Below are 12,916 nucleotides of genomic sequence, written 5' to 3' on the forward strand. Positions count from 1 at the left end.
TTAATCTGTTCAGCAGTTTACATGGAAAAGAAAAACTACAGATAAGAACAGCCACTGTCATCAGATATGAGGTTCTGGGCAACGTAAGGACTCAAGTGATGAAATTGTGGTTATCCTGCGTAAAAATCTGGCAGTCCTAAAAGAAGTGAGCATGAATCAGTGAATCACGCTACAATCAAATTTTCTGTGAATCTCAACAGAGAAATAGAGATTATAAAGGTGCCATACATACCTTTCTCTTGATCAAGAAATAATTGAGCATTCTGAGTAATTGTAGAACCCTTTCTTCCCGTCTAGATTCATTTAAACATCCATCGTTGACCACTAAGTAGGGATAAATCTGAAATAAGAGAAATAACACAGTGAATGATGATAGCAGTGAAGGGGAAACTAATTCTTAACATATCGTTATTGTTTTCCCAGGCTCATAAAATGTTAAACAGTACACTGTGTCATTACACTTGTTTCTGACTGGTTGTGTCTCAGTGAAAGTGTCATATATTAAGGCACTACAAATGTAAAAATTCTGTTGTAAAAATCTTTCATTTCAAGACTGGCTCACTGAATCTTGTGACAAATAAGAGACAGATCCAGTCTTTGAAGTACACAATTCAGTGTTTATGAACATTCTCTATTGATAAGGAGTCATTATTGTCAGATATGCATACCTAAACAATACTCGTGAATACGTGTCGTATAAAGGAAACCATTTCATTGCTACTACAGCATTTATGTTAACCAGCCTTGGGATGGGAAACATTATGAACTGAACATAAATATCATGTGTGGGTAAAAAAAAAAACAAACAGATGAACCACAACTTTTCAATCTTACCTTTCCATTCTGACCTCTGATATACAGTCGTCTTGCAGCTGTGTTATGTTTCTGTACAATGTCTACCTTTGGCATAAACCTGGCAATTCTCACATAGTAGTGACTGTGCTTTGGAAGCAGGAATTCACCAGGAAGATCAATTTCCGCCGTGTTGGTGGAGAAATTACTCAAGAAACGACATTTCTCCTCGATCAAGAAAGACCTGAGTGTAAAAAGTAGAAGAAATCAAATGAAGGAAAGCAAAAGAATAAAATTTGAAATCTCAATCCCAGGTTTTTTGATTAGTTCTTGTTGACATTGAGTACTTACATAGTGTAAGCCCTTTGTTTTCCATTGAAATATTTATCAAGTTGGTCAATTTGCTTTTAGTTATTACTGATAAATGACCTGCCTCTTTAAAAATAACTTACATACAACCATGGACAAAGTGTAGTAATATGATTACATTATGAATTATATTGATTCATCACTTTTGGAATATTCTTGATTTAAAATTCAAGTGCTGAATATCATTATTCATTTGAAATAATCAGTTTTAACATTATGCGTCATAATAAGTCATAAAGCTGACACATACTTGTCTAAAGATAGGCTGTAAAATGCCTTACAGTAAAACTGACTGAGAGACATCTGATTCAAGTAAAATTCAGTTTTGTTACATCAATTTCACTCTCTCAGTCTAACTTGATAGAGTCAGTGGTGTTAGATCATCCCCTTACTTTGGCAGTAATTTTGTCTTGGCTTCAAGAATCTTGATCCACTTCTTCAGTTTGGCGATCAGGTTGTGCAACTTCATGGATCCCGGCAGTGAGAAGTCAAAATCCGTGGTGAACTGCCCCTTCAGTCTCTGGAATACCGGATCCTGAGCCGTGGCCTGGGCCCTCCTGGCCAGCGACTCCGATGCTGAGCTGGAGAATGTGGTAGCTACGCTGGAGACATTCTCTATACCAACGCCAAAAGTGCTGACCAACTTCTTGACAAAGTTGAGAGTGTGGGGAGTCACCTGAGCTTCAGCAACTGTCAATGGAACAAAGAAACCACAGCTTTTTCAGAATATCATCAGAGAGAGGGGAACTTCTCAAAGGAAATACAAAGCATTGTTCGGTGATAGCTATATTTTACATGTTCTATTGAAACACCTAGTAATGATTGTTGGTATTGAAACATTCACCAGAAATGTAGTATGGTGTAACAATTCATTTATGATTATTTTTCTAAGTTCTGAGGAAGCAATTTTTTCACAATAATGAAAATGGAAAACAACAAAGTTTTGCCGTTTCCATGGTGAGCACACAGCACATCAACTCACCTGCACCTCTGTTTTCGAATGCCACAGCCTGACACTTGGCAAGTGCCTGTCTCAGCTGCCTGAGTACTTCCTCGTACCAGTTCTCCCTGAACCACACCATCTAAGCAACACAATTGCAAAACATTGCATCAATGCACACAGATACACCAATCAGAGTTACAGTCATAAAATACACAAAATATTCACCACAGAGTTTTTCTCAGATTGTTCAGCTAAAACTGTGAGTGACGTTACCATACGCTAGTTCTGATGACGCTTAAAACCCGGTGTGGGGTATAAAAGACCCCTAAAACATCGAAAATTCATAATGGCGCTTGAGTGACAACTGGCAACAGCAAGGTAGACCACTCCATGAAAATCAGCGGAAGTGATTCTCCAACAAACACTATTGGCATACCATAAACATAGACTGTTTCATTAACACATAGGCCATACAGGTATCCGCAAAGTTTCACGAAGCATTTTAAAATTACGACGACTGGGGGAAAAATTGCTTTCGTAACAAAGGAAATGGCCCTAAGGGAACAGTCATTCTGTGATTCAAACAATTGTCAATCATTCAGTGACGTGCAGAGGTGTAAACTGGTCAAACATTTGCTGTACATACGAGAACAATTACAATGTAAACAAACCATGTATACGCTTAGAGTTACATATATATCAGCGTGCACACAGGATGAAAAGTTCGTGGTTGTCATAAACTATTTTACTAACAAGCTTTTATGATGCAATGACATTGCAAAAGTGAGCCATTTTCGGTCGTGACTTAGCAAGAGATGAGTCAGTACCGGTACGATGTATTCTTCCGAAAAGTGGTTACACTGTATTTTACAGAACTGCAGGCAGAGTCCATAGTTTGTATTGACAATCACATCGAAAACAACAAGCCTCTATGATCAATTTAATTCCAGTCAGTCAAAGAGAGCCAATTTTTTAAACAGCCTCCCCCCCGAATCTATGGCTGAAAGTACCGGTACGCTACAGTCGCTTTTGATATAAATGCTAGCTTGCCCGAACAGCCGTATGGTTTATGTATATGTACACGTGTTCTCACACATGGCAATGACATGTCGTGTTCGGAGGGCTGGTAAGGTTTTGACATACCGGCTGGCCAAGTAACGTTTGGACTTCTGTTATGAGAATTAAACAAAGCTTGTAAGACATCAAAACAGTTGAAACATTGTATTTGTCAATGTCATTTCAAGGTGAGCAAGTGAGCGTCATCATCCCGATCTTCTTTGAAAGGCTTAGGCCTAAGAGGAAAAGTGTGTCCAAGATCGGCTCATTGACTTGGCACTGCATCGTAAGATTTCGACAAAGGATGGACTTTAACTTCTTTGATAATGACGATATCTATGAACCAAGTCCGTAGTTGATCCCATTTCTCCGAAAATAAAAACACAACTCGTGATGAGTTGTCCGAGGTCACCCTCAAAGCAACGGAGCAGCCGACCTCGATCCCTTACAGATATCGTGGTACGCAAGATTAAGGAAATCTCGATCCTTCCGTGATGTAGTGAACTTACTTTATTTTTTTATTTTAGCGATCGGTCATGACGTCGTGTCGTTCACCTATTTCCCACCATTTAATCCCGACCGTGTTTCTCAGTCAATGTTATGATCGGTAATTCGTGATTTCAACATACCAAATTGCCAGCTTCGGATTATTTTTAATTGTTTATTACTTTCTTGACGATTATTTCCACTAAATGTATGTACGTTGCCATTTCCGTATGTAGATAGATATGGCGGTCAGTAGCCGAATCATTCTCGAGCGATGACATGACCCCAAAACTTCAGTAAATCAACTCAACAAAAACTTCAGTAGATTAACTCAGCACGCTCCTGTTTTTATGAAATTGGTATTTTTTCCTCCTTTCTTTTTTCTTTCGGGTATTGCGAAGGCTGTACCTAAGCTTATAGTCAGAGCGTGAGTTGAGAGCAAACAGATTACGCAGATAATACGAACGATAGCAACCGTTACTAACAGACTCATTATGCAGAGCCATGCCCCAAAACGCCCACCCAACCTTGGCATTAATCCGGATCCCGGTCCATTTCGCCCCGGGCTTTAAAGCACATTAGAAGACTAAGACATGTATTTCATATCAGTTATATAGCAAATATCATTTCCCTTGGTCTTTAGTTTTTTCTGCTGTATACTATCTTGTTGCTACAACATTTTCTCTGCATAGTCCTCTAAAGGGACATTTGAATCAGCAAACAACGACCAGGTCTCTCACTTACTGCTAAACTCAGCTATCATGAAACCCTGTCTCTCCCATTTGTGTCAGCTCTACTACATCACTTGAAACAATAGGGAAGGTTCAAAGTCTGGCAGTAAACAGGCAAAAAAGCCAAACACCAAACAGTGTCCGCTTACATTTGACACGATCCTTTAATTATAGTCTCACTGAGACCAAAATCCACTAAAGGCAACCTACCTGATCCACAATGCCTTCCAACGAAGACAGCAATGGAGGGTGGATATCTCTCTGCATGTGCATGATACGACTGCAACGCCACATCGGGGCAGTTGCTCGGATGGGTCCAGGATCTGATGTACTGCTGGTGGACTGATTTGCAGACTGTGAGGCTGATGGTTGGGCACCTTCTAAACACCATGGGTTATTAGGAAAAAGGAAAGTCCAGCTTTTGATGTATGTACTGGTAAAATTTCATACGATCAAATCATCATAAGGTAATATTTGTTTTGATGTGCTTGAGTATACCAGCATACAGGCTGTACATGTAGTGCAATTTTGTATCATTGTATACTAGATTTGGGCTGTACAAAATTCACTAAGAATCTCTACCACATAGTCATTATGAAGTAGCTAACATACGGCTTAGGTACTGTTTTGTACCATTTGCCTATTTGTGCTTTTTTTAATTCAGTATAAAAATCTCTATTCCTGATATGATATAAAGCTGACGTACATATGCAATGTTTTCCCTATGTACAGTACACTCCAATGAAATCCTATTTTCCAGCGGAAACACCATGCACACTGACAAGCTTCAATCTGAATCTAAATGTGTTCATCAACTGCAACTCAACACTGATTTCAAAGCCACAGTGTAACCACTACATACCTTGCCCAGCCGATGAGGATGTTGTAGTAGTGGTAGCTGCAGCTGCCTGTGAATCTGTCGCTGTGTGACCTGCGATCTGAGCAAGTGCAGATGTCCCTGTCAACGCAGCTGTGGCGGCAACTTGTGAGGCACTGGGTGTTGTAGTCACCGTTGCAGTTGTTGTTGGTGTGGAAGTAGTTTCAGTGCTGTCTCCTGTCTTGCTACCACTCCTCGTAACGTTGACGGCAAGGGAGGCTTCACCACTTTTATCTACAATAGTGAAATTTCCAATAATTGTCAGACGCAAGTGGGCAAACAAACCATTTAATGTAAACTATACTCAGATTTGACATACATTAATCTGTCGGCTGAAAGCATGATGTGCATTGCAGAGATATGTAAGTTATCAGGAAAGCATACAGACAGAAAATATATTTTGTGTTTCCTTGTCCATATTCTACTCTAAAATAACGGTGTATGCCATTGATGTTACCACATCTCTGCTTTGCTTATTCAATTCACAAAGTCACCTAAATATTCATTCACATAAAATTTTGATATGGTAGTTCTTGACATCAGACATGAACACAAAAAAACACACATATTCCAATGCATTCATCTACTTGTGTTTACGCACACAGGAATATACGTTAGCATGTGTGCACACATGTATATAGCCATATAATGAACTCATATTAAAACTGATTATTAAAGTGGACATCATGTCCATACGACAATAAATCTGATCAACCACAAATAACACATATAACTGTATCTACAGATATGGAGACTGAACATGGACTGACTGACAGATCAGGATCGGTGTGAGAATGGATGGCTTACTTACATCTTTCCCTCTGTTCAATCTTCAAAGTAAGATATAGTGTTCTGATAGGGAAATAGACAGCCTGTGGGTAAACTTTACCAACCTGACCCAGCAGAGTCAGTATTAGTCTGCCCTCTGTGCGAATCAGACATGTCAACAGCTGTGGAATCCTGCCAAAGAAAGTGGTTAGAAAAAAATAAAATTTTGAGGTGACGGGCTGTGGTTTTATAAATCTTTCAGTAATCTGGTCAGAGATACTTTTCTGATTACCCTTGCTGTTGGTCAACACAAATGTGGCTGGAAAAATGCTGGTAGGACATTGTGAAAAGCGAACAACTTGCATTAGATAAGTTTTGTTTTTCCAAAAGTTGACTACATTGTCATCCATAGAGGCTTTCAGTTCGATTCAGAAATGTCAATGATAATAAAATAGTAATCAAAATTTTGGCATATCTTGATGAATATCTTACGCTATGCATCACAGCAGCTGAAACTGTATCAATTTGCACATTTGAAAAACACAAATTCCTAGTTGAAATCCATGAAATAAAAGGCTCTGATGTATTTACCATGGTAGCCACTGTATGGGTGGAACTCCAACACAATACTTGTCAACAGCTTCAGCTAGGCTGGATTTCTCATCATCATAGGTGAGTAACCACAACACTTTGGCGAGATACTTCCTGGATTTGCTTTCATTCTGATGTCGACAGGCATGTAAGTAGCAAGTGATGGCGTATACACCGTAGTTTATTTGCCTAGAGTGAACAATAAAGAAAATATTTCAATGTGTCATTACTATTTGTTGCCTATATTCACAAATATATTTTCCTGAATCTTTGTCAGTTTTTGTGTGCATAACAGCTGGTTTTCCTCATAATCAATTGATTGATATGGTAAAGCTACCACAATATTTGGTATAAGTTTACAGGAGTCTGGTTTTAAGTATAACACTCACACCCCACACCCCTTTTCCCAATAGACAGGTTCAATCTATACATAGAAAATAATGGCTTGTATCAAAGATTGGTGATAACACATTGAATGAGGATGACACATTAAAATTAAGGAAGAACGCACCTCAGAGACAGATATTTACACTCTCGAATTGTTAACGACACTTTTCTGATCCTCTGTTTGTGGGTCTCATTTTGAAGTTCATGAAGTAAAGTTTTCACTGGCTTATTTTCTTAAAAATTGAAAATCTAATTTATCCTCATGGAGTTAACACAGGGATGGACGCCATTTTGAATTTCAAATGTTGGTAAATATTAGGTAATTTGCTTCTCTGGTACCAAACTTTGCACCTTGACACACACTACAATAGCCTCACACATTGATGAAATTATGGCATGAACAACTTACCTATCCTTGGTTTCTTTGGTAAATAGCAATTCTAAATAGTCTCCCCACAGTGCCCAGGCTTTGACCAGTGTGTCATGCATCTGTACAGCAGCTGAGAATGCCTTGTTAGCTTCCTCAGACCTGGAAAACCAAAAGAAATCATACAGTCCAGGGTAAATTCTCCTACACAAGTACCCAGACTGAGTCAACTGTTATGTGAAAAAAAAAAGATGACTTCTCAAAGTTATGACACTGATAGCAAAATGTGAGAAAGTGAGGCAACAAGATTGATTCCCACAGGTGTTATGTATTTCACACTACACTGAATCCTAGAATTATAATTAGTTCTCTAGTAAAGCACACTGGAATCAACCAAGAAAACTGACATTCAGACTCTTAAAATCTTACAGTTTTTTGCCCATTTAACTATAATTTGCGTTGACTCATTATCAATCTCATAGACAGAGCACACCAAGTTGCCATCATCTTTTTTTGAGACGACTGAATCTTTGATATTTCTTACACAGAATTAACAAAGAGAAATGGCCATTTTCAGAAGACTGTATATTTGAAGAAACTTACTTCTAACATTCAATGATTAGCACTGCGACCCACTGGTTTATTCTTGATTATGAAAGAGGATAGCTTAAAATTTCATTGAGCATGGTGGAAATTTAAAAATTACATTGTTTTAGGTGGCTATTCATCTTCTTAACCCTCAGAGTGCTGTAATTTTTCCGCCAAAATTTTGTGCAAAGTTTTACAAATTTTTATTAATTTTTCTATAATTTTTGTGATAACTTTGGACCAAATGGACATAACATTTCATTGGCTACAGTTTTTCATCATAATTTAGGTAAAAATCTGAAAAAAATTTGACTGGGTATATTTTGTAAAGGCAACAAAAAATTGACTTTGGCACTCAAAGGGTTGATTAAACACCTACCTTCCAATCTGTGACAGGAACATTCCTTTCAGAGCATAGAACTCTGCTGTCATTTCTTTTGTGAAGTACTTCAAGTTTGTAGACTCAATGACTTCAAGTCCTTCTTGTAATTCATTCTTTCCCATTGTGCCGGCCATCTGTAGATAGCACTTCACTTGCTGCCGGATCTTCTGGAAGCAGTCGACTATCGGAACACTTGGTATAGTGTGAATGCTGCAAAACAATGGTCAATGGATGCACATTATGCATGCATTCATGGAGGATGAGGGGGTGTTAAGAAAAATATCATCTGACCATGCATCACAGAGTTCTGATTTCAATTTTCAGATGTTTTCATTTCTATGAGGACAATACCTTTCTACACTGTGCAACTCAGCACACTGAAATACCCAGTATCTAGCTTTGTGGACAAAAGCTGTGAATTAATTATGTATACTGTTCTTGTTGATGGGTAGACGGATGGATGAATGTAAAAGCCAAGACTACGATTCATTTTGACAATAAATTAATATTTCAAATTTGAGGCTTCAGAGGACAAACTAGTACCAGTAAAGCACATTGTTGTGTAAGAATGCTGCCTGAGTGATGAATTTACAGGAAAATGGTAGAATTTAAACTGAATTTCTTCACTCACCGACTGAGCCAATCCAGACAGGTCCCTGTCAATCCCTGTTTCCTGGCAATCTTGCCGTAGTAGATGATAGACTGGGCTGATGCGTGCACACCAAGCATTGAATGGCTCGAAGATTGCTACAGACAAGTCAAACAAAATTTTATATTACTGTGTATATGGAAGCTAAATACAAAGAACTGCACTGTAAAGAAAACTTCCATCAACCATACACACTTGCTGGAGTTTACATTTATGATAACAGTACATGAAATCATTTCACTGATATTACAGACTTTTCCCGATTAAACTAAGTACTGCTTCGCGTACCATTGTTTCAAGTGATACTCTGATCTTTCATTTGCCAAGATCTGTCAAACTGTAGCAATTCTACGACCTTTTGACTAAAGCCAGGGATTTCATTAAGAGCCAGCAGCCGGCGAAATTGACCGGTTACTCTCACGATTTCGCCGGCTACTTTTTTGGAAAATTTTGAGTCTTTCATCGCTAAAATATGTTTTACCTTCTGAAATGGATCGGACAAGTATCACAAGCTGTGCTATCAAACTATTCAACAGGTTTTATGTGAAACAAAGTAGTAGACGAGTGACTACTACGATCGCCGTGCAGCACAGTCTAGCTATACTGCCTGAATAAAAATCGGAATTGCAACGGACGATTCTATTGGCTACCTGAATTGCTGACTCCTCTGTGGTGCCTTTATATTCGCCAATGAAAACGTGCGTACTACACCTGTCGGCCGTCATAAGCTCAATTCAAAATGGCCGATAAACAACTGAAGGAGCGATCACAAGGTCAAGCTTCGCTGTACGATCGTGGGTTTTAAAGTGCACCAAAGAACAAGAGAAGGATAATTACGTGGATTTAAACTGTTTTCGAAGGCAATGGTCTGATTTTTTCTCAGAAAAACATTCCCGATTATTAGAGTTCGAATTTTAGTAGGTCGACGTGCGTTGCACTATTTTTTACATCCATGCACTGCCGTAGCCGTAAGTGTGAACGTATAGGCCTATATAACCAGCTGGAGGTATGATATGTAAGCCTACTGCTTTTCGGTCTATCCACGCCAATAAGAACGCGTCTAGAGTGGTTGAAAATACCAGCACACCTCTGAACTCACTTCAAAAACGATCGTCAGGTTAAATCCATATGTGAGCTTCTGAACGTACAAATTTTCATATCCTATATCAAGGTTCTTACTTTGCATACCCATAAGCTTATAGGCCTGTCAAATAACCTTGAGGATCTTGGTTTCTATTTGCGAAGTATGGTCATTGTTGTCATTTTTAATTATTATTGAAAAATAAATTATCCTTTTAACCTCCCTAGAGGTATAAAAGTTCTTCGTTTACAGATTTTCATACCCAACATCAGGGTTCTTAAGTTTAAGCATATGAAAAGTTTCTCGTGGCAGTTGCAAGCCCCCTACTTTTTTATTTTGGCCCCCTACTTCAAAACTTAGTGAAACCCCTGAAAGCTAAAGTGTTTCATCAAATATCATATTCAATTAGTTTGATTTTTGTTCTTCATTAATTGTATTCTATCATTCACATGAGTAGGTCTTACCGGATCATGAGTTGCATGGTTGTCATAGGATGACACTATTGTCAGGTAATGGTGTTGTCTCCACATGAAGATGTCACTCCAGTGTGACAAATCATCAGATACCATTGGAAGACGATTCCTGAAATGAGAATCCAGTCCAGGTTTGACAAATCATTGTGAAGTGTCGTGACATCTCAAAAGAATCACTGGACATGACTGTGAACAAAGGTACCATTGGTTGGAGGAAGAAAATACACACAGAAGATTAAGGAGTAATACACTGCATCTTTTCATTATTGGAAAACAAGTTTTCAAAATCATTTATAGTGAAACTCACCACTTAGTATAAGCTAGCATTGTGCTTCTGCAAGCCAATCATTTTCATGATTGATGTGGATGTGAAATTCCAAACCACCAACACGTCACACATCAAGGTACAGTAATTTTCAAAACAATTAAAGTTATCTGTCAGAGATTAACCTGTTCACCCCTAATGCCCTGTAAACAGGTCCAAAATCACCATTTGATAACAATGGGTTTGGGCCAAACCATGGCATTGAAAGGGTTCAATGGCATTTTCCTGGCTTACCTCCATGTCTTCACGATAGCTTTCATGTCATGGATGCTGGAATTACGACCAATGTTTGCCTGTTGTAAACCCTGGTGTATTTGAGCTGCCTCTTGTAGTTCAATGATACGTTGGGCAGCCTGAAAAATAAAATGTAATGACAGAAAACATTATACCCATGACAATTTTAACCAGTTTGTCGCATTTGGTTAATTATCAGAAAATTGTAAAGTCTGATACTGTACCTGTAAAAGGACAAAATAAATTCCTATGCCATGGTATTCTAGTGAAGGTTATAAAGGTGAAGAGTTTGAAAAAGTATGATTTCTCACACTGACCAATCATGAGGACTGTTTCAGAATCACTGTTCTGACCAACATTAAAAAACACTTTTCTATTGGTTGGAAGTCACAACACATGCTCAGCTTTCACTTGTCCACTGCATAGTTGTACCAACAAAGCATGCAACTTTCTATAACTCCTTGTCACACATACAGAATGCTAAAAGGAAAAGTTACTTCTGTTGCAACTATTTTGAAGTAAATACTGACCTGTAAGAGGGGTGTGTGTATGTGTGAAACAACAACTGGTAATCTTCTCCATTCTTTGATGGCTTGGCTGCTGGACATCTCTACTAAACGTTCAATCTGAAAATATGATACAAATACATTTATTTCTGTTACTCACGGAAATAATAAGTAAACAAATGAAATTTTCATCATTTGGTGAGATAAGTATTGTGTAAGCCAATGAACAGAAACAGTTGTGAAAATCTGAGGGTAATCAAAACACAGACAGACAGACAGACAGACAACAGACGAGAGAGAGAGAGAGAGAGAGAGAGAGAGAGAGAGAGAGAGAGAGAGAGAGAGAGAGAGAGAGAGAGAGAGAGAGAGAGAGAGAGCTACACACACAAAATGTCAGAGCATGAATCAATGTACACTTACAAGATTGAGATGATGTTCATCAGGATGGCATATTGCCAGATAACCTCTGTACATGTTGACTTTCCATGCTAACTCCCTTGGACAGCTCAATTCAACCTGGGATAGCAAAACACAGTACCAACTATTAATTACCAAAAAGCACATAGCTTACATGGCTTGCATAGGTAGTCTTTTTCACCAGCATCAAACTTCTCAGTTCAGATATCAGAGGCAAACTAATTACATGGTGGATGTGGAAAAAGACATCAGAGTTTGCTTTGAACAGTGTGTTCGTAAGGAGAGTGCATGTTCCTGGTGCCATTTCTGTTTTTCTATCCAAGAATATACCTGCCAAGTATGCTCAGTAATTGTTAATCACCCAAACTTCACAAATCACATATTGATGTGTTGTTACCTGGGCTAATGCTTCTTTCATAACAGACCAGTTTGGAACTCTCCAAGCGCTCTCCAGGACCAGATGTGGGTTGGTGTGACCTTTGGCATTCCCATAATCCATCAGTAGGTCCCACTGACTCAGCTCTTTGGAACACCTTATCCAGTGCTCTTCCCAGAGGCTGTATTCTGGGAAAACTGCTGGGAAGGCTGGACGGGAGTTGTGTTCAGTTCTTGCTTTGCTCATGGCCTGTGTGTAAGTGACAGATGAAACAATATTAAAATCTTCTAAGACGATATCAATATCAATCTCCGCTACAAGATGTGTTTAAAATGCATATGTTTCATTTACAATAAAATTTGAAAAATCTTGAAATTGCTATGGCATGATTTATTACTGTAACACTGACATTAAAAAGAGAAGACAAATTTGATTTTGCCTTTAATATTATTGATCCTGAAAACTACAGTGAGATGGTGAGTTTTCTAACACTTCGTTCTAAAACATTATCATGTTGA

The 12,916-nt window shown here is 38.4% G+C and overlaps 1 protein-coding gene across 6 annotated transcripts in view; it reads right to left on the reverse strand.

Annotated features, from left to right (window-relative positions):
- LOC139140525 (transformation/transcription domain-associated protein-like) overlaps positions 1–12,916 on the reverse strand; it is a 78,138-nt gene that overhangs the window by 11,413 nt on the left and 53,809 nt on the right. For all 6 annotated transcript variants that reach the window (XM_070709858.1, XM_070709856.1, XM_070709857.1 and 3 more), the window contains exons 62-77: positions 12,420–12,647; positions 12,026–12,121; positions 11,630–11,725; positions 11,100–11,218; positions 10,532–10,649; positions 8,969–9,084; positions 8,335–8,547; positions 7,410–7,529; positions 6,614–6,802; positions 6,066–6,214; positions 5,240–5,488; positions 4,588–4,757; positions 2,144–2,243; positions 1,554–1,851; positions 835–1,036; positions 233–340 (exon numbers count right to left, since the gene is read on the reverse strand). In XM_070709858.1, the coding sequence (XP_070565959.1) occupies positions 233–340; positions 835–1,036; positions 1,554–1,851; positions 2,144–2,243; positions 4,588–4,757; positions 5,240–5,488; positions 6,066–6,214; positions 6,614–6,802; positions 7,410–7,529; positions 8,335–8,547; positions 8,969–9,084; positions 10,532–10,649; positions 11,100–11,218; positions 11,630–11,725; positions 12,026–12,121; positions 12,420–12,647 (2,571 nt within the window). The remainder of the gene's footprint in view (positions 1–232; positions 341–834; positions 1,037–1,553; positions 1,852–2,143; positions 2,244–4,587; positions 4,758–5,239; positions 5,489–6,065; positions 6,215–6,613; positions 6,803–7,409; positions 7,530–8,334; positions 8,548–8,968; positions 9,085–10,531; positions 10,650–11,099; positions 11,219–11,629; positions 11,726–12,025; positions 12,122–12,419; positions 12,648–12,916) is intronic.

This window comes from Ptychodera flava, chromosome 9 (genome assembly GCF_041260155.1).
Source record: "Ptychodera flava strain L36383 chromosome 9, AS_Pfla_20210202, whole genome shotgun sequence".
Lineage (NCBI taxonomy): Eukaryota > Metazoa > Hemichordata > Enteropneusta > Ptychoderidae > Ptychodera > Ptychodera flava.